The sequence below is a fragment of the Ochlerotatus camptorhynchus genome, unplaced genomic scaffold, assembly GCF_037179485.1.
Source record: "Ochlerotatus camptorhynchus isolate MF236.1 unplaced genomic scaffold, CSIRO-AGI_Acam_v1.1 ptg000282l, whole genome shotgun sequence".
NCBI classification, from domain to species: domain Eukaryota; kingdom Metazoa; phylum Arthropoda; class Insecta; order Diptera; family Culicidae; genus Ochlerotatus; species Ochlerotatus camptorhynchus.
The window spans coordinates 2,017,035-2,039,982 of NW_027040771.1; the positions used below are offsets into that span (position 1 = coordinate 2,017,035).

General features: G+C 40.0%; 1 protein-coding gene across 1 annotated transcript in view; it reads right to left on the reverse strand.

Moving 5' to 3' along the window:
- The window catches only part of Cph (Chronophage), a 299,816-nt gene extending 279,595 nt beyond the window's left edge, over positions 1-20,221 (reverse strand). The window contains exon 1 of the mRNA XM_065228094.1: positions 18,719-20,221. Coding sequence (XP_065084166.1) covers positions 18,719-18,755 — 37 coding nt within the window. The 5' untranslated portion in view covers positions 18,756-20,221. The remainder of the gene's footprint in view (positions 1-18,718) is intronic.
- Between the last annotated feature and the right edge of the window lie 2,727 nt (positions 20,222-22,948).

Consider the following 22,948-nt stretch of genomic DNA (forward strand, 5'->3'; position numbering starts at 1 on the left):
AAAAAAATCAAAGGTATTTTGAAATAAACTTTATGAATATTATTTCTTCTTCGCAATCTTAAAGATAAGCGCTGATTACTGTTTTACGTTCTATATTTTAGTAAAAGTTTCAAAAAATTTAGTAAGGGAGAGTATTCCACACAAAGTTAAGAGTGAGGAACGTCATCAGCAAGAGTCATTGATTCATACAATTCATCATTTTAGAAACTTTAAAAAATTTGAAATACCCTGGAGTTATTCAAATTTTGAAGTTTTAAATATGATATATTCACGGACCACTTTATAGCGAGTAAATTTTCCAGATATTCTTGCTGCAGAACTCTAAGCCCCCCTTCTGAAAGTGCTGGGACGTAGAAAATTGGAAGCATTAAAAACAAAAGTAAATTCCAAAAACTCTCAAAGAAACATTTCGAGATTCAAAAGTTTAACAATTCCGAACATTCCTTAAACCATTTTCGGTACCTTGCTGGACTCTCAGCATCTTCCAAAACTTTGATTATTCATCAAACAAAATGTGCCTGTTTATGTTAAATTCATGGGCTAAGCTTTTATTTGAGGCATATTTTCATTTTCGTGTGCTCTAAAACATAATTTCTCAATCGCTTTCTACACAACAAGTTGCATTTTTCCGGGAATTAATTCAATACTGGGAATCCCGGAAAAATTCTGGTGCCCTAGGGGATGTGGCCAAATACCAAAACCCGTCGTGCGACATATCAAGCACCATGATTTTAGAAAACATGGCCGGTAATGGCCTTATTGATAGTCTACGGTCACACTAGCACTCTCGGGCACGTTAAAGTTGCCCCCGGGGAAGTGACCAATTCTCAACAAGAACTAAAACCCGTCGTGCGACATATAAAACTTCATGATTTTACAAAACTTGGCTAACATTGCCCTTACTGACAGTCTACAGGGTGCGTGACAAATTTTTGCAGTAAATGACATATTTGAGAAAAATTACACCAGTTAGCTATTCTAGCAATGAATGTTATGTGATTTATTTTATTTCGCAAAATATGGAAGTTGTAACTAATTTTATTGAAAAAAATCGCCTTCCCTTTCGACGACTGTAGCTAGACGCTTCCGGAAACTGCCATATGCACGTTTGACAATGTTTTAATCCATAGATGTCATCACTGCCTTGATTTTAGCTTTTAGGGACTTAAGTGTGGTGTTAGGGGTTCTATTGGTATTCCGTTCGACGATGCCCCGTACAAAATAATCCAACGGATTGATATCGGGACTGCTTAGGGGCCAAATTTCTTTCTCCAAAAATTCCGAAATATTTTCCGCAAGCCATTTCTGTGTTTTTTTTAGCAGTATGAGCAGGTTCTCCATTTTATCACTTTCCCAGGCCTTTTTTTATATTATACACTGTTCTTTCAGACACATTTATCCACCGAATTATTTCTATTACGCTTACTCCGGCGCGCACCAAAACGACAGCGGCTGACCGATTGCTCTTTTGTTTCAACATCTTTACGTTTACTCAACACTGTTTGTTTACATCTTACACCTAACAGTATGAGCAATTCAGTGCTGCCAAATATATCTAAATCATGATCCGCAAGCATGAGAAATTACTATTTGAAATTTACTGCAAAAATTCGTCACGCACCCTGTACACTAGCCTTCCCAAGCATGTTCGGAGCCACGGGGGAAGTGGCAAATCTTCAACAAGAGCCAAAACCCGTGGTGCAGCATATCAAGCTTCATGGTTTTTGAAAACTCGACCGGTAATGGCCTTATGGAGAGACCAAGATAACACTTTCATGATATGTCGGGATTACCTAGCAATCATCGAGCCACAATATTATCATGTTCATCTGGATTATCTTCAGTTTTCAGAATTTCTGAAATTTTGTGAACAGCTTGAAGATCAAGAACTCCCAATTGAACGATTCCGCTGGAAGATCTGCAACACTTTTAGTTGAGATATAAGTATAAGCTTGTATTTTTGATCAGAATGTAGATCCAAGACTGTCTTCCCAAAGATCTTGGGTGAATTCAAATGATTCTAAAGTCCAAGACGATCTTTCCTATATTTGATTAATCCAGTTTGTGATCAAGCAACATGTTCAGAGGACGTAAACTGGGATGAATTAAATTTAAGATGATTTTATGATCATATTCAGCGGCGCTGGTGGTGTAGTGGTAAGCGTGATTGCCTCTCACTTTAAAGGGTTCGATCTCTGTCGGTCCCGTCGGGGAGGTAAGCCGTTGGTCCCCGGTCCATGAGTTGATGGGTCTATAGGTAGAGTCCGATTGAAAACGTATTATGTAAATAATTTGCTTACTTCTTATTGAAAATCCTTTCTGAAATTATAATTAAATAGTCAATTTAGCGTAAATGGCTAAAACAGCAATTAGAAGGTCAATAATAAGCCAATTTACCTATTGTCAAAGCAAACTGCTGCCATAACATTGGAGAACCGACCCAAAGTGGGGATTTTTGCAACAAAAAGGCTTGAAATTGTTTGCTGCTGAAACCACACATTCTAATATATGACTTTCTTTAGGAAAAATGTCAAGAATTTTATTCGGCATATTTTGAATTGGCGCACGCTGTGATAAGTGCATGTTTGGAGCCTATTTTGCCTCAAAATCCCATATTTTCTGTAGTTTTTTTTCCCATTATGATACTTCACTGTTTCAAATTTTCAGTACTTTTTATCAGAAGTAGCCAATATGTCTTCTAGTAGTCAGCTTGTGCCTTGAAAAAAGATTCATAAGATGGTTATGGAAATGCAGTCCAATTCAATTTACGTAAAGCATATAAAAGGAATTGTTTTTGGACAGATTCTATGCGTTCTTCGTGTATGGAAATGTATGGATTCCATACTAGGTGGCAGTATTCCAGAATTGGCCTTACATATGTGGTATATAAAAGCTTAATAGTGTATGGGTCTTCGAAATTATGACTGAACCTTTTGATGAAGCCTAGCATTCTGTTTGCTTTACTAATGATAGTATTATAATGTTCTATAAAAGTTAGTTTGAAGTCTAGGATTACACCTAGATCTCTTACAATTTTGCTTTTTTCTACTATTTGGTTGCCTAATGATATTTCAATATGCGGTGTTTCAATTTTTCTGCTAAATGCTATTGCAGTACATTTTTTTGCGTTCAGTTGAAGTAGACTTTTACTACACCAGGTGTGGAATATATTGATTTCATTCTGGAATTCTTCTGCATCGCTAGAATTACTTTTTTTTAGCAATTTTATTTTTTTAAGTATGTAGGAAATGTCGTTTATGTACAAAATAAAAATAAGTGGGCCTAAATGAGAACCCTGGGGTACCCCAGAGGTGACTGAAATTGGTTCTGAAAGTTTATTTTGAAAGCGAACTATTTGTTTACGATCTGTTAGGTATGATTGAAGCCAATTCAAAGGTCCAGGCTCCATTCCTATTTTCTGCAATTTGAGGATTAATAATGGTATGCCGATGCAGCCAAATGCTTTACTGAAGTTGGTGTATAGCGCTTCAACGTGCTTGCCACTGTCCAACGCTTTAATAATGAAAGATACATATTCTAGAAGATTAGAGGTAGTTGAGCGACCTTTAAAAAAGCCGTGCTGTTTACTTGTAATTAGATTTTTCACTTGCTGAAAAATATTGCCGTTTAAGATTGATTCAAAAAGTTTTGGAATGCAAGAAATAATAGCAATTCCACGATAATTTCGAATGTCTGATTTTGCAACTGACCAAATAGGATGATTTCCAAATTTCAGGGAATTTTCCATTTTTCAGAGACATGTTTAAAAGACGCTCTAGAGGAAATGCGAGTTCTTCAGAAAGGTTTTTCAAAAATATGGGTGCGATGCCGTCAGGTCCAGACCCTTTCGACGCGTTTAAGTTTTTTAGTGCATTGAGGACTTCATGTCGAGAAAGTTGGTTGACAGAGATGTTTTTAGAAATTTCAGGAATGAATGCAAAGAAATCGCGGTCACGATTCTCTTCGGAAAATGTGGTGTATACTTCTTGGAAGAAATTTGCAAAGAGATTGCAAATTTCAGAAGAATTCACACCTACATTTGCATCCAAATTCATTCGCGAAGGAAAATTGCTGCTTTTTAATTTCGTGTTTACATAATTAAAAAAGTTCTTAGCACATGATTTGACTTCATTTTCGACTTTGCGGTTATAGTCCTCATATGCAGAGTTGATGGCTGTATTTAATTGGTTGCATAAGTTGTGATAGTTTCGCAAATTGGTTTCAGTTTTTTTCTTTTTTGTATAGTTTATGAGCTTTCTGTTTTTTATTCTCTAAATTTTCAGTTGTGGATTGAACCATGCGGGTAGTTTATTGTTTTGTGTTCGTCTTCTTTTTTTTTTGATGGTACAGTTTCTAAAATTAGGCTTTGAAGAATTGAGTGAAATTTTTCTACTTCAGTATCGACATTTCCTTCAATACTTATTATAATATGAGATGCACAAAACACTCAGAGAGGGGATTAAAATAGTCATAAGGACAAAACTGTTTCAAGTGCATGTTTTGAACGTATTTTACTCAGGTATCTCATATCAAAACAATTCACTTTATTCGAAAGATTTCTGATGGCTGAACAGTATCTGCCAATGAAATGTTAATACGAGATTTAGGTTTTCTTGAAGTAAAGAGCAATCCAAGCATCCAATGTGCTTGTTTTCATACAGTGTACGAAATAAATACATGTTTAGAACCTGATTTACCCCAAAATCCTCTATCAATTGAAAGCATTTGATTGAACTGGTTTATCGGCATAAATAGACAATATCTCTTTTTTGAAATTTCCAAATACACCATTTAGAAACCAGGAAGGGAGCTTTGATTAACTATTGGAAACATTTATAGGAAAATGAGGGGTCAAATAAGCCATGGGTCAAATATACATGTTTGCTCATTTTGAATGGCATGTTAAAAAAATAATTATGTACAGTCGAGTATTAGTACAAGACACTGAAGCAGTCTGCACATTGTAGACGAAATACGCGTATCTGTCAAGGATAAGCAGATAAAGTAGTGGAATTAAATGGACATAACTAATATTTCTCTCTCTCTCTTTATACAACATACCGTTTTAAAATATTTATGTTTGAGATCACGTATTTTATTTTTAAATTAATTAGGGGAAATTACGTATTCTCGGCAACCTAAGCAGCGAGCTTCTTTCTATAGCCTTTTTCTCTAAGGAACGCACACATATGCAGTATTGGTTTGTTTACAATCTTTTGCTGCCAGCTGCTCTAACAATTTCAGTCGAAAGAATTGTCAAAAACTGTTTTGAAACGCTTTTACAAAGCTCCAATCTTCTCTAGTGAGAGCGAGTATTGTCGGCAACCAGTTTTTCTTCGGCAACCTTTCCATTTGAACTGCATGTAAATCTGCTGTTCTATTATCGGCAACTCGAAATCAGCTACAATTTGTAGTGCGTGTGTTTCATTTCAAGAAAACCTTGCTAGATTGCTTTTGCTCAGTGGTAAAAATATAGTCAAATTGAAGCTGAAAGCATAAAGAATCGTTTGCATGCATTCAGCGAAGTGTTTTCGTAAGAAAATCCAGTGAAAATAGTGTTTCAATTTACGTTGCCGAAAATAGTCTGTCATGCCGAAGCCGTCATTTCCCCTATTTAAAAAAATAAAAAAAAATAGTTGCATTTTAAAATATGGTGCATGTTGTAAAAATGTATTTGTTAGAAATACGTAAGCAAACAACTTAAAAAGTTTAAGCACAAGTACAACATACACTTGTACCAAAGAAATCTATGTCAGGAATAAAAAATATCAATTCCTTCATTCTTTTACTTTGATAAACATCCTGCAATATTATCCATTTCTTTGGTATTGGTTTCAACATAGATGTAAGCAATGCTGACATCACAAACGCTTTTATAATTTGAAGCATAGCTGACACTTCGATTTGAGCATACGTGTATGCACGATTACAACTGCATTCAGTCCTGAGCGTGCTTGGCGTCGGCTGGCGAGATTTGCGTTGGTAAGAAAGAGAGATAGAAAAGTACTGGTTGTCGCTCTCATACCAACGCAAATGTGGTTCCACTCCGCTCATGCACGCCCAGGTCTGAATACACCTAAATTCAACATGGTCAGCTGTTTAGCAAAGGTTCAGCTATATATGTAGCAAAAGCATGCTGGAGGTGACTGGGTTCAATTCTCGGTCGGTCTAGTCGAGGCAATATCCAACCACAACCACAACCAGTTGACGTGTAGAAAAACTGTCTTTAACAGAAATATGAAATGGCTGGTGTCTGCGCTAGCGAAACGGCCGTAATGTTGGCATGTGGTTATGCTTGTTAACTTTTCGAACCAAATTATAAAGAATGGCCATAATTACGACAAAATATGCGTAAAATTCAAGTAACTTAACACATATGTCAAAAGTAAAAAAAAAAGTATTGAAGATATGGGATTTTGGGGCAAAATAGGCTCCAAACATGAACTTATCACACCGTACAGAACAAATTTCTTGACATTATTCCCAATGAAAGTCATATGTTACAATGTGTGGTTTCAGCGGCAGATAATTTCAAGCCTTTTTGTTGCAAAAATCCCCACTGTGCGACCCCACTAATGGACTGCATCTGTTTCTTAATTTATGGGTCACGACCCACCTGTTGGTTGCCAGCTACCTTGAATGAGTCACAGGAATAAAAATTATACAATCGGTATTAAAATTTATCATATTACCATACTCGCCAAGCTGGCCCCTGGATGACTTAGACTTAAAATGATCTTTATTTCTTGTGTTTGTGTGGTTTACATTTTATGAATTTTTCAAGTGACACAGATGCGTCTTTTCAACTTTAGTTCATTTGAGATTTTAATTATTATTTACAGTTACTAGTCCTATCAGGCCTATTTTAAAGTATGACCACCTTGGTGGGATTGGTTTGATTTGAATTGGAAAAAAAAGGAGACTACTTATAACTACTATTTACAACTAAAACTAACCTACAACTACTATATACACCTAACCTACTATATACAAATTGCTTATCAAAGCATGTTCTGATAAATTACATTTTTCTGCAAATTTAGTCTTAATTTCGTTAATTCTTGAATCTATTTTGGCAATTCCTGCCTCTTCGTGTAAATTTGTTATTCTAGTGTCGAAAGGACGATCAAGAACCATCCTCAGCACTCTATTCTGTGCGACCTGAATTTTGTTCCTGTGAGTCTGTGCACATGATTCCCACACCGGAGCTGCGTAGAGGATCGCAGGTGCTATGATTTGTTTGTAGACGGCCAGTTTGTTCACCCTTGAGAGGCGAGATCTGCGGCAAATCAGCGGATACAGACACCTAACCAAGGCAGAACACTTGACTACTGTTTTCTCTACATGCGAACGGAAGAGGAGCTTTTCATCGAACAACATCCCGAGATAGGTTACTTCGGCGGACCACTCAACCCTTGTGCCATCCATGATTACAGTACAAGATGGAGCCGGTTTCAGTTTGGGCGATTGCCGATGGAGGAACATGATCGCTTGTGTTTTGGTGGCATTGATTTTGATTTTCCACGTGGTGGCATAATCAGCAAAGGCGTTAAGGCATCGTTGAAGTTTGTTCGTTATTTCGCGAGGCATCCTTCCTTTGACGGCTATTGCGGTATCATCTGCGAACAGGAAAAACACGCAACCGTCACCGAGGGGAGGAATGTCGGAAGTGTAAATGCTGTAAATCAAGGGGCCCAGCAGACTACCTTGCGGGACTCCTGCTGGGATCGAAAACGTGTCTGAGAGACAACCATTCAACGATACCTTAAACGACCTTTGCTGATTTTAATAAGATGTAAAGGAAAGTTGAAGTTACAAAGCTTGTACACAAGTCCATCATGCCAAACATTGTCAAACGCCTTTTCAACGTCTAACAAGGCCATGGCTGTGGACATGGATACAGCTTTGTTACTTCGGATGTTATTCATCACCCGTACTAGCTGATGATTGGTGGAGTGCCCCTTTCTGAATCCAAACTGTTCCGGAAGGAGAATGTTGCTTTCCTCGACAAACTTGAGCAAACGATTGAGAATGAGTTTCTCGAACAATTTGCTCAGTGCTGAAAGGAGGCTGATTGGTCTGTAGCTTGAAGACAATGTTGGATCCTTACCGGGTTTGCGGATCGGTATGATTTTTGCTACTTTCCAGATGCTTGGAAAGTAGTGCAGTTCCAAACATCTGTTGAAGATAGCGGTTAGAAGAGACTGCACTTTCATGCTGAGTCTCTTCAAGATCAAGTTGAATATACCGTCAAACCCGGGAGCCTTCATGTTCTTGGTGCATTTCAGCGCTGAGCAAATTTGTTGTACTGTAATCATATCCGCCGGAGGCACGACACAAGGGGAGGTATCTAGGTTTTGAACGCATTGCGCAACCTGATCATCGAGCGGACTTTGGATAGTCGAGCCAAGCAAATGCGATGAAGCGACATGCTCGCCGATCGCATTTGCTTTCTCCTGTGGGGTAATTAAAAGCCGCTCGTCATCATTTTCAACTTTGAGAGGGGGAACGGGTTTGGGATGATTTTTCAGGACCTTGGCTACCTTCCAGAATGGTCTGGAGCGGTCATCCAGATTCTGGACAACACGCCCGAAACTTTCATTTCGGAGTGAGTCCATTCTGGAAGCAATCTGCCTATTCAGATCGGCCATTTCACGTTTTTTGCCCAGATCTCCAGTCCTCTGAAACTGGCGTCTACGAACATTTCTCAACCGAATCAGTAATTGGGTGTGGGAATCAATAGCAACAAACTTACCCCTCACAGGAACTTGTCGAACGTATGCCTCGTCAGCCATGGATATGGCCTGTTGGAGCCCTTCCAACGTCCGGTCGATGTCATCTACGGTGTTGAGTAGTGGATTTTCATCGATGTTGCTGTCCACCATTCGTCCGTACTGCACCCAGTTGACATGGTGGTAGTCTTTACGCAGGCAGCTTCTAGCAGGAACCACATTGACACCGACTTCAGTCACCACCGGTTGGTGGTCGGAGCTGAGATCGTTGTGCGCCTCCGGCTTGGATAGTCCGATATTTGACAGGAAAAAGTCCAGCGTGGAGGGATTTCTCGCCGGAGAGATGAAAGTTGGTTCGTCCGGAAATTGCACAGTGTACAGACCATGTTGTGCGTGGTCGAACAATAGACATCCGTTCCGGTTCCTCTGGTAGTTCCTCCAAGCTTCATGGCGGGCGTTCAGGTCGCCCCCAACGATGAATCGGGAGCTAGTACGGGTGATGGCGGTCAGGTCCTTTTTGAATTGGATTCCTAGTCCATTGCTTGCGGTACACTGGCGTGGGCAGTAAACAGCGATAAACCGGACGTTTCCAGTTGGTGATTCCACCTCCACACTAACGGCCTCGATGATAGAAGTGCGGATGTGGGGCAGAGTGCAAAACTTGATTCCCTTTCTGACGATGACCGCTACACCACCCCCCCTGGAGCTGGTGCGATCAAGCCGGATAATGTTGTGGTCAGGCAACCAGAAGCTGTCACCGGACTTTAGGTGGGTCTCGGTTAGAAGAACCACGTCGATGCTATGCTTGCGGAGGAAGTCGGCAAGCTCAATCTGTTTTGCTCTTACAGAGCAAGCGTTCCAAGTAGCGATGGTTAGCGGTTTAGACACCATACTGGATGATGAACTTACCGAGCACTTGGATCTGTTCGGGCTTATTGCGGCACTTACGTAGAGCACCGGTCATGTTGACGAAAATTTCCATCAGTTCATCCGCTGAAAACAGATCGGGGTTGTTGTTTTGCGCTGGTGGTTGTCTCCAGAATCCAGGGGGGGTGGCCCCTGGATGGGAAATCTAATTGCATAAATAAGGGTTCCAGATTTTTTCAGGACTAGGTACTATATTTTGAAGTCTGTGAAAGGGAAATCACATACTGTGTGGCATCAATATGCATGGTAGTTTGAGAGATTGAGCTCGTGAGAGAAAATTTTCACTCTTGGATTTTGTTTTATTGTCTCTCTTAGGACCTACTCCCTTTTCTCTTGATTTCGGTATGGGAATTTTCCTTAATTCCTACTAGCGGATAAGCGTTATATCAGTAGGAAATGGTCTGACGATATGATTCATTCTGCCTAAATAATAAACCTATTTGATTTTAGTATCAACCCACAATGGGATTTAAAAAAACTGATTTAATTCAATTTTTTGAAATTCCGCTGGATATGATGGAATATTTATACACAAAAAGATAGCTTTTTCATGAGAAATTGAACACCTAGGTAGATATTCACGCCCCGAATCATTTTCGGGTGGTCTATAGCAAAAATAATAGTTTACCCTATTTTTAGGGTCTATACTGCCGTTCTACGCATATCTGCTCCATATTCATAAGTAACATCTGAGAAAATCGCGAATAATGTTTCGAATCATATCTGCTCATTGAAAGAAATATAAGTTAAAATAAGTTAGTGCATTGTTCACATTTCAACAGAATCAATTTGTTTTAGAGAAAACTACAGAAATTACCTTCAATTAAATTAGTCAAGCCTATCTTTATACAAAAACAATTCAGGGGGACTGTTATGCCGAGAAATTTGATATGAAGTAGGAAATTCTACGCATATCAGTCCCACTAGGAACTAATATTTTTCGTGATGCTTTGATGGCCTTTCCGTGTTTCTTGTGATTGTGGTTGTGTTTACATGAGCGTGCTTCAGTTCTCCGCGAAGTTTTGAAACTGGATACTTTGCATAGGTTTGTATCATTAACTGAAACCAACAATAAGTGAGTTGACATTGCTGCAATCGTCGTTCGCTACATCTATGAAGCCTATAAGTATGGGCATATTGAGAAAAAAATGATGAATGCTCTGTGTAGAACACAATAAGATTGTCGATCGTGGACTTCGATGATTTCAAGAAAGACTTTGGAAAAGTGAACATACACAGTAAGGATTTCATTATATTCAGCCAAATGCATTCACGGTAGTATATTGAGAACATTCTAACGACTAAATTTACGAAAGGACTATACGACAACGGATATTCTGAATCAGTCAACAGGGACCTTATTTTAACTAAAAAATATGGTAGCAACTATCAACTTGATGAATGAACACATCAAGTGACAGAAAGTGCCATAATTGTTAAATGCGTTGCTTAGAGTTGTTTTTAGACAATAATACGTACTTTTTTAATCATGACAATATTGAAAGATGTTTATCCATCGTTGCTACATACAATTGAATTTTAAATCATGTTATTTTGTCTTTGGTTTATTTTAAGATCATTACACTGCTTCTTTTCAATTGATTATTATTACTCTAATAATGCACAGGTTGAAATCTGAACTATAATCTGGTGTTCTAATATGAATTCCCGTTTCTCTTAATATTTTTCATCTTAAAATAAAGCTTCTACTTCTATTTTCATTATTAAATAAAGCTTCTACTTCCGAAATGATTAATTGAGTTTCTTTTGATGCTGTGCATCCTGTTTCAATCATTCGTGCACTCAAATGCCTTTTTTTTAAATCAGTAAACAAATCTTTGTGGGACAGTTATGCGTAGAATTTGAACAAGGGACAATTAGACTTTATGTTGTTTTCAAATAAGCCAACAAAAAAAATAACATGTTTTTTTCTATTTTCATTCGAAAGTTTACCTAAAAAAGTACTGTTTTATGAACATTATTGAAAAACGTCCAGAAGTAACATGGGACAGATATGCGTAGAACGGCAGTATAATGGTGTAATGATTTAACTTACATAGTAAATGTCATAGTAAATTTTACAAAACATATTTCATTTGATCATGCTTCATAATCGTAAATAAAATTAAAAGTAAATTTAAGAAGGCATCTAGCGGCGCCACTGGTGCAGTGGTAAGCGTGATTGCCTCTCACCCCAGCAGACCTGGGTTCAATCCCAGTCGGCGCCGCCGGGATGTTCTGAGGCATAACATCTCTGATCACGCCTTCCTTCGGAAGGGAAGTAAAGCCGTTGGTCCCCGGTTCATGAGTTGATGGGTCGATAGGTAGGGTCCAGGTTTGGGAGCTGCCTCCTTGGCGTCGGTAGCATTGGTGCCCCGCACGAAAAACAAGATCGACGGAAAAGAAAATCAAGGAAAAAAAAGAGAAGGCATCTACAGTGAAAACATTACAAAAGCCACTCGAAAACTCTGCTTCAAATCCTCTCGAAAATAAGGTGCAAAGGGCGGGTTATGCTTAAGGTAGCTTCTTTTAGAGTCCACAAATAGCCACCACGTAGAATATACATGCACTTCCACCACCGACAAACCGACATGACACTTAATTCAGAACTATGTCCGAAAATCATAAACGGCCGATTTAAATGTGCAGTGATCCGAACTGTCAAAACTATAGGATTTTTCAATCTAGATCAAAATAATTTGCCCAGAATAGATCAGAAACGAACCAATTCATAACTCAAGCATGCGTGTTCATGGCTTAGCTAAATATTTACTGCGAACACGAAGCCAGATGTCAGTAGTGTGCTTTCGCCAGAAAATTTATTGTTTTTTGCTATGGTCATTCTTGTTGGTTTGTCGGTGCTTCCACTTCAAATTTTAATGTATGCTGCAGCACAGCAAACGTGGAGTAACAGTTTCATTGTGGTACGTATCATACAAGCTGATATTTGTGCACACAAAGTTTCGAAGTGGTAACGAAAATGAGGATTTCAGAGTGAAACACGTTAAGGACTATATCGAAAATAAGTTGTAAATTAAATTTTCCTTTCAAATCCGTAAATAGATACGGTTTGATAAAAAAAAAGGTTCATCTAATATGTGTGTCATGCCCTTCTCTTAAACTTAATAAAGTAAAACAAACCAAAACAAATCCTTTAAAGGATTGGTATTATGTTAGATGTAGTTACTCTTATCTAGATAGAGCTGGAATTAGGGCGTAACAGCTGTTGTAAACAATGACTCCTCTTGGTGATTTCTAGAAGGTCAAGGCTCGCTCACGCATATCAACATCACCATCGGGCAGGGAAACACTTCCGTTTTCCGAAGGTTATGTTTGTTTGCTTGGGCGTGTCTTGAATTGCTAGAAATCATCGAGAGAAGTCATTGTTAACAAAAGCTGTTACGCCCTAATTCCATCTCTATATAGTTATGAGGTTTTGGACAATGTATTTTCGTGTTTTTTTAAACGCATCGTTACAGTATACTTTTGACTATTTCAAGGTTTACAACTCTTAATATCCTTTTGAAGATGGTCTTTACAATTGCCATTCAGCATCAGCAATCGGCATTCAATAGGTTGTAGATGCGAACAAATTGAAGTGAGCTACTCTCGGCGAAAATCAAAATTGTTCGTTTTATCCATTTTTTTTAGCGAGTATGATGTACAGAATTGATAGCAAATTAGGCCAAAACAATTTAAAATTGTTGTGTTTTCTATACAACCTCTTCCATGTATGCTAAAGCTACAAAAATCATAAAAAAAGTTCTACAAATATTGTACGATGCGTAAAAAAAAGTGCCTAAAACCTGTTTTGTCACTCTGTCCAAAATTTGTAAGTCGACCTAAATCTTAGGTCATAAAAGTACCTAAGAGAATAGTTTTTAATTTGTTTTTGTGAAGTTAACTTCTTAAGAAGGATATCACATGCCTAATTCAAGAACTTTAACAACTAAGAACAGTCCTTAGAAGGCCCAACATTAGATCAATATATTTTATTTGGGTTTCACCTCAGAATTCCATAGAACTTTTCCGCATAGCTTCCTTGAATTGATTCTGAAAATGCTTTTAAGGAGAATCTCTTGGAATTACCTTGCAACTCTCCTTAGAATTCCCTTGGAAGTTTCTTCAGAATCTCCTGAAACACTACTCAGAGTTCCTTTGGAAATATGTTCAAAATTTCTATCCAACTCATCACAAACTTTTTGATATTTCTTCAAAATTCTTATAAATTCTTTCAGGAATTCACTTGTAATTATCTTCAAACTAGCTGAACATTCTGCAGAGATTGTTTAAATTATAGTATTAATTAAATTCAATTTGTTTTTCTGTTACTTCATACGCGAAGTTTGCGATTTTCAGAGTTGGTTTGATATACTATCTAAAATGAAGCTTTAGTGTGATAATTTATTAGCTTGAGAATGGTCTTATAAGAGGGTAGGTAGATAGTTCCGTTAGAGTACGGCAGTATGAAGATTGAATAGAAGTTGAAAATGAGCGAAGGGCCATTGATGCGACAGTGCAAGTCCAACGCACACTCTTTGCCTAACCTGTACGATGTACGCGGAGATTTGAAGTATGTCTTCAAATCTACAGGCAAAAAGTGTGACTTTGTTCAAATACTGCCTGTGGCTGTGGAATAGCTGTGAATTGTAGTCATACCATCATTAAGTTTGCCACGTGATTAATACACTTTGAATCCCCTTCCGAATTCCCATGGAATGCTTCTTAATATTACTTCCGATTTGCTTTTGAGTTAACTTTGAATACTACTCATCATCCCCATAATAGTCTCTTCAGAACTGCCTTCCTTAGAATGCACCTTCCATACAATTTTCTAGAAATATTTCTCAAAATTATCTGTAATTTCTATTTAAATTCCATTGGAAATTCTTCCAAGAATTCCTCTACGATTCAGCTCACACCTCATTTGGCATTTTCATCGAAACTTTCTAGACAGTGCTTCGAAGTGTCAGAATCCAAATTTTGTTTATCTCAGATCCTTAGATTACACCATACTTGCAGTCAAAAATATTGCAAAGCCATGCATATCAAAGTCTGGAACGCGCAAAAATTGATCAACTTCGAATGCTGAAATGCTGCATTTGGAAGTTGAGTGCATATACAATGGTTGCTATGATGAGTTTTCACCGTTTGCTCTCCAGTTTTCAAAATGACGTCCAAGCAAGAGGAGCAGCGTGTCAAAATTTTGCTTGCGCAGCAAGAGAATCCGACGTTTTCACACGCCAAGTTGACAAAATTGCTGGATGTGGCCAAATTGAGCGTGACAAACGTTTTAAAAGTGTTCGGAGAGCGTCAGTCGACCGCCAGTAATCCGGACGTGGAAGCGACGACGAAAAAGGGGGCGGTGAAATACAAGCGGAATCCTAACCTCTCCATCCGGGACGTCGCTGGTAAGCTCAATGTCTTCCATACTACTGTGCAGCGGGCCAAGAAACGAGCCGGGTTGTCGACGTTTAAGAAGGTGAAGGTGGCAAAGCAGCGGTCCCGAAAGCTGTATACGAATCTGCTCACAAAGTTCGACTGTGTCGTCATGGGCGACGAAACTTATGTGAAGGCGGATTTCAAGCAGCTTCCGGGACAGGAGTTTCATACCGGATCAGGAAAAGGAAAGGTGGCTGAAATTTTCAAAACCATCAAACTATCGAAGCTCCTGAAAAAATATCTCGTCTGGCAGGCCATATGCACGTGTGGTCTAAAAAGCGGCATTTTCATTACTACGGGAACCATCAATCAAGAGATCTACGTCCAGGAGTGCCTGGTAAAGCGGCTGCTACCATTCCTAAAGCAACATAATAGACCTTTGCGAACAACGTGCGCCCAGAACTCCGCCCTATCAAACGGTATTGGGCCTTGTTCAAACGGAATCTAAAAAAAAAAACAAACTAATAAATCCATGGAAAACGAGCAGCAGCTTAAATCTAACTGGCGTTCGGCGGCGAATAAGGTCGATGAGACCACTGTGCAAAATTTAATGGAAGGTGTTAAGCGGAAGGGTCGGCAGTTTGGATTTGGCAAATCAAAAGAATAAACGAACATTTTTCCTTTAAATATATGAAGATTTTTGTGAAATGAATTTTGACTGAAAGAAACGATTATTTGGTCGACCATTTTTTGCGCGTTCCAGTCTTTACATTGATAGGGAAAATAAAGTGCTCACCTCATAATTTTTTGAACTTCTCTCATTTATTTGATTCAAATTAAAGTAAACACACTGTAGTCTGATTTTATATCTTATTTGTTATATTTTTTAAAAATGTTCACTTATGGAATACTGAAAAACAAAAGAATTTTATTTAAAGATAAAAATTCAATTTGTATTCAAAAAAATAACAGTGTCGACAAGATTTCTTCGGAAAACCCCTCGATTGTTTATGGTTTGTTTGTTTTACATGTTTTGAAGCAAACGGCTCGACCAAGTGCATTTGTACACGTGATCGCATTTGATTCAGTTGAAAAAAAAAATGGAAAACGCAGTGATTTCAAAAGCAATTCCCTTGTGTATTCGAAAATTGGTGGAAGTGCAAAACGGTGAATCGCACCGGGCTGTCGCTAGGAAGAACAGTAAGGCAGCGGTTTGGAAAATTCTTCTGAAACTAAAAAAGGTGCACTCTGACAGAGGCAGGAAGCCCAGAACGGATGCGAGAACGGACACCAAGATCATGCGCGAAGTCAAGAAGAACCCAAAGGTAACTGTTCGCTAGATTCAGGAAACCCTCCAGCTATCAGTTTCCGGTCGAACTGTTCGTCGTCGTCTCGGGGGTTGAATAGCAAAGTTGCCCGGAACCGACCACTTATCAGCAAGGCAAGCAAAGCCAAACGGCTTAAGTTTGCTAAGGAGCATGCTGATAAACCACTAGAGTTCTGGAAAACGGTTCGCTGGACGGACGAAACAAAGTTCGAGCTGTTTAATCGAAAGCGGCGGGTTCGTGTGCCGATCGGGTGAGGAGCTTCAAGAAGGACACATACAAGGCACGGTGAAGCATGGTGGAGGAAATGTGATGGTCTGGGGCAGTTTTTCGTGAAAATCGACGGGATAATGATGGCAGATTCCAAAATCAACAACATGCGCGAAAATCTGGAGGTTTCACTGATCCAGATGGTCGTTAAAGAGAAAATCGTATTTCAGCAGGACAACGACCCAAAGTATACTGCCAAGAAGACCAAGTCTTTCTTCCGGTCTTGTCGGATCAAACCGCTGGTATGGCCTCCACAATGCCGGGGTTGACAAAACTGGTGTTACCAATAAAATGAGCTATTTCGAAGCCCTGAAGCGGGCTTGGGAAAAAGCAAGATCCACAGCACCCAAAGAACCTGGTGGAGAGCATGCCAAAGTGCCTGCATTAGGTACTGAAGGCCAAAAGGCAACACATCAATTATTAAAATAATCTTTAACTCTAATATATCTTTTAAAGAGCCAAAATTAAGTAGACACTTTTGTCACTGTTTTTTTCAAAACAATTTTTTTTATATTCCATGAGTGAAAATTTAAACAATGTAAAAAATAAGAAATCAAAACAGATTACAGTGTGTTTACTTTAATTTGACCCAAATAAATGAGAGAAATTCAAAAAATTATGAGGTGGGCACTTTGTAATGCCTATCAGTGTAGTTGATATCCATGGATTTTCAATATGATATCAATAAAGTAATCGTGATGTATTTCAGTCCTGTAAAAATGAAAAGGTTTACTCAACATTATTCTGAAGATTAGAATCACTTCTTCAGAGAGTTTCAATTATTTTCATAAATAAGACGAATGAAAAGATTTAACCTTCATATAAGATGTTTGCGTATAGCAAAAAAGTAAATGAAAGTAGCAAGCCAATCATCAGCCGTGAATGCGCAATCATTTAAGACATTTAATGATGGGGCAGAGTTTATTTTAGATAATCTGAAAATATATCGCAATTCCGGTATTTGTTTATTAGATTATCTTGGACAATGGATCTGTCCACATAAAACCAAAATTGTTACTTGGGAGTGTGGTGTTGCAAAAATCTAAATTTCTCTTCTTCCTCGCATTTAAAGTTTATTACTTGTCACATATTAGCTTATTGCGTGCTCTCAACTTAGTGCTCTATGCACTTTCACAGTTATTAATTGAGAGCTTTTGGTGCCTGTACCATTTCTGCATTAGTATAATTGTGTTGCAATTACAATCATACTCTATACCCAGGGAAGTCGAGAAATATTTCAACCCGAAAAAATACTTGGCCCGGACCGGGAAAAGAATTCAGCCACCTCCAGTATATGGTCTTGCTTTGTAGCAAAATCGAAATTAATCGCGTCAAATAAATGTTCGATTGTTGAAACAAAATCTTACGAGTCAAACCACATATTAAAAATTTCTTATTAAGAAAAAAAAACCAACTAAGGTAATCAAACTGTGACCATTGAAAAATAAATTCAAATTTTGAGAGGTTATGAGTGTAAACATTCCATGGGGATACCGATTTCAAAAAGATGACTTGAATTGTCAATATTTCTGGAAAAGAATAACAACCGATTCTCACACACTGTTTCCGATAAGTCCTCTTGAGTGTTTTCCAAGTTGTTCCTCAACATGACGTATAGCAATAGATTTCTAAATCAAACATCATTTTAAAACATCTTCATCTGCAATGAATCCAAATTCAAATCAACTCACTTCCAGCCACATTCCCAACAGTCCGTAAATTTCACCGAACAAGATTCCCTCCCGATAGTGTCACCAAATTCAACTCCTTCGCATCCATTCCAAACCCAGACAACGAAATCATTAAAGTCCCTCGCATCACAATCCTCGCATTGGCATTCGCGGAGAAAGTTCAAAATTAAAGCCACCCAGCAGCCCTCCGGAGGGCACGTTCAGCATCCACAATCGCAAGCAGCCAGTGTCGTTTGCCACCCACCCACCAACCCACCCATCTGCCCAGCTTAGGAAAAATCGATTCTTCAACGCACTCTTCTGGGCTCCGAGAGACTTCACTTTAAAGCCGCCGCCGCGAATGAACGGAACAAAAAAAAAATCGCGAATAGGCGCGAACCTCTCTGCTTACCTTGTGCGATCCGAACAGCTGGCATTTTAATTCTCATTTTGGCAGGATTGTTGTTTTTTCACTTTGCTGTTTGAGTGGACGGCGGCAGGCAGCGGCACGTCGTCGTCGTCCTTTTTTGTATTTTTCCTTCGTCGTTTGTTTTTTTTTTTTATTTTATTCGCACTGCACACAGACACCACACCACACCAAGGATCGTCACCGTTTACTACAGATTGCGTTTTTTTTTTGTTACTCGCACTGTTTCCGCGTAAAGCAGCTGATTTTCCGCGATTTTCCACGCGATTGTAAATGGGAAAAAGAAAAAAAAAAAACACTGGTGCCGCACTTTTTTCTTGTTTGAATAAAAAATAAAGGAACACTCTCTTTCCGGTCTCACTTCGGTTAATAGTATTCGTGAGGCGACTCTTCACAATTAGCACCGATGGGTGGTTTTTTTTTCTTGGAAATTTTTTATCTCCGAATCATCCCTGGTAGGTTCGTTCGTTCACTCAATTAACTTCCACCGAGCGCGAGGGGGTTTTTCATTCAAGGATTCTTCCGTTTTTTTTTCGTATTGCACTGACAAAGAAGATAGACAGTTGAAAATTTCCCCTCGTCGCTTTCACACGCAAACAATCACGCCGCGTTTTTTTTTGGTTTTGCTCCTTTCACACACTTTGTTGCTTCTTGTTGTCTTCCGGATGTTCTGACTGGATCACTTCTGTATATATATTTTTTTTTGGTTGGGCTCTGCCAGCGAGACAGCGACAAGTATCCTCTCGAAGTAAGGATTCACTGAGCCACACTTGGGCGCAGAGTTTCACCTCGCATACAAACGCATCCTTTTTTTTGCTGCACTTGTTTTTGTTTTTGTTTGATGGATTTTTCTAACAGCAAGGGTTCAGGAATTTTTGGCGTTCCGATATTCCGATTGAGCACTGAAGCACAGCGATTTGATTTCCGTTTCAACGAGATTGTATACAATTGAGCTAGATCACTAGTAGTTTTGATTGATTGTTGGAACCGAATCAAGTCCGGGGTCAACAGTCGCGTTCACTGGACCCAGGCTCGCCGCAGGAATGAAGACGCACCGAGCGTTCGCGCGAAGTAGCCGATTCGTAGCAGCGCAAAAAAGTCAAGCACTTCCCACTATGACATCCTCACTTCGCGACAGTCCGTTTGCATCTAATGTGCTAGGTCCGACCAAAAACGTTATATCATACCGTCGTGTCATGGCTCTGCTGGCTGGTTGGCGCGCGCGATGACTCCTCTCGACTCGAAGACAACACCACCAACAGCAACAACAGCACCGACCATAGCAAACGGAGAGCGCACGTCTTGGAGTATCCAACCGGCCACACTCCCGGCCCGACCCGTCCTCGCTCTCTTTCTCTGTCTCTCACTCACTTCTGGCCAAGATCCACGCCGTTGTCTTCTAGTAGTACACACAACACGATCATCAACCAAAACAGCACATCTCTTCTGCTTGTGTTTCTTCCGACGTTACCGCCGACGCCGCCACTGCTGCTGCTGCTGCTAACTGACGATGATGACGACGACGACGACGACGACGACGACGATGACGATGAGGCGAACGTGAGCATAAAACAACTAAGACTAAACACTAGTGCCAGAACATAGAAGGCCCTCGTCGTGCTCAGCCGAGGCTGGTGCTTCACAATCTCCGCACACCCAAACTCCCACCCACCCAAAACGAGTCGACCGGCGGCGCAGCACCTCTTTCCACCGAAACCCAACCCGAGAGCGGGAGAATCGTTGTTGTGGACTTGGTTATCTCTCCACAGATCGTTCACTTCGTCCCACGCGCTACTCTCACTACTCGCTTCTCCACCACCCTCCGCAACCCACTGACGAGATTTATGTGTGACCACCGCCAGGATCTGTCCACCGCAAACTCACACACTCACTACACTGAGGCTATCCTATTCCACGTCCGAATCGTGCTGTTCCCGTCCGGATAATGCTCTATGTACCAACAATTTTCCGAACCCACACACGACGCCCGTCCGTCAGTCGGTCCGTCACACACATGTGTGGGCATCTATCTCGCTTGCACTCGTCGCTCATATGTGAACAAGGACCATCATCAACCCAAAACCAAAACACGGTCGCGCGCGTCCTTTCTCTGCTCTCCCCTCCTCAAAACCAAACAACTCAAAGCACTCTGCGAATTTCCATACGCGACTACTTCTTCGACAACGACCACAGTCACAACTCGCCTCAACACACTCACTTTGCTCTCTCCCTGTAGGTACCGAGTCCAGCAGCGTCCTACTCGCGTTTTACATACGATTAGTCGCGTTCCTCCCCTTCGCAGCCAAAGAAAAAAGAGCACTCTTGACGAGGGTGGGTGGCTGCGGCGCTGGCGGTAACGTCACACACATGCTTAGAAGGTCCAGTCTAACTACACTAATGCTTATTCTTCATGAGAGAACGACTCTCGCGAGTATGCTCCGCAACGCTCTCCTCGATCGAAGCATGCTGTTGAGTAGTGTGTTTTGTTTTTGTTTTGATTCTCTCGCTCTCTCCGGTCTCGGTTTCGGAGATTGTATGTTTTGGTTTCCCCAACCTGACCACCCAATACCACCCACTCGACCTGCCGCATGCTGCCCTCCCCATCACCATTGGCACCATTGGCACCATTGGTGGTAGTAGTGTAGGTTCGGACAGGTATCTTCGCTTGGACAGTAGCGTACAACGTTTCTTTGGTGATTGTAGGCCGGGGAAATTGGGATTCTGTTGAGTACAAAATCAAATTCGCTTCTTTGGATGGCAACGATACTTTCGAACGTGATCACACACACCACTTTCTTATGGAATTTAGGATTTTTTTTTAAAGTAGGGGAAATGGCTCTAATGTTGGCCCTATGGATCTAAGATTGGGCCAATCGCTAAAAATCTGCTATTTATCAATTCTATCTAGATGAACGCGTCATTGGGACGGTACTAATGGATATTTTTGGTTGCTATTGAAAATTTAGTCGATTGCTAAATTTATGTATGGGCCCAAATTAGGGACACTTAGGCCGACATTACATACATTTCCCCTATAATGAACTAAAAAAAATGTGCAAACTGTGTCGTTCATTTTACATTTCAAGATATAACGTTCAAAGTTCATACGCAAAGTTAGCGATTTTCAGAGTTGGTTGGAAATGCCAGGCCTGTAGACTTGGAGACATAAAACTTCAAATCTCCGCGTACATCGTACGGGTTAGGCCAAAATGTGCGTCTATCTTTAAAAACTGTCGCATTAATGGCCCTTCGCTCATTTTCAACTTCTATTCAATTTTCATACTGCCGTACTCTAACGGAACTATCCACCTACTATCTTCTAAAAGATCATTCTCTAGCTAATAAATTATCACACTAAAGCTTCATGTTAACATTTCCAACCAACTCCCAAGATATAACGGATTGAGAAAATCATTTTTCAGGATATGTAATAAACAAGAATTACATTTTTTTAAGTAAACGGTTCTATAGGGTAGAGCACTACTTCGGCCCAATCGTCTGATAATCAACTCGATACTGAATAGCAACTCTCGGCTGCTTGATCTCGTTCTGGCGAACGAAGCTGCAGGACACGAATGTTCTATCCTAGAAGCCCCAGAGCCTTTGATTGGCATCGACACCAATCATCCTGCGTTGGAAGTTTCCATCAACCTATCTGTTCCTGTTCGCTACGATAACCCCCCTGTTGATGTACATGAGCTCGACTTTCGTAGAGCAGATTTCGTCGCGCTGAGTCACTCGCTTGCCCAGGAAGATTGGCAGTTCCTTGACACGTGTTCATCTATTGATGAAGCCGTCAACTACTTCGCTGAGGTCGTTGGCCGGGCAATAACTGATTCTGTCCCATTGAGGAGACCTTCTCCCAAACACGCATGGTCCAATGCTCGACTACGGAATTTGAAGCGTCTGAGATCGAAGGCCCTCCGTAAATACTGTCGTACTCGTAACCCATTCACCAAACGATTATTTTCAACAGCGAGCAACGAATATCGCCCATATAACCGCATTCTTTACAAGAGCTACACAAGGCGTGTGCAGGCTAATTGACGGCTTAATCCAAAGCAGTTCTGGTCATTCGTGAATACCAAACGAAACGAGGAGGGGCTACCAGTCGAAATTCACCTGGGTGTTAGAATCGCCAGCAATTCCCTTGAGAAATGTAATCTTCTGGCAGAACATTTCAGAAGCATTTTCAATGACACTACGGCTTCGTTG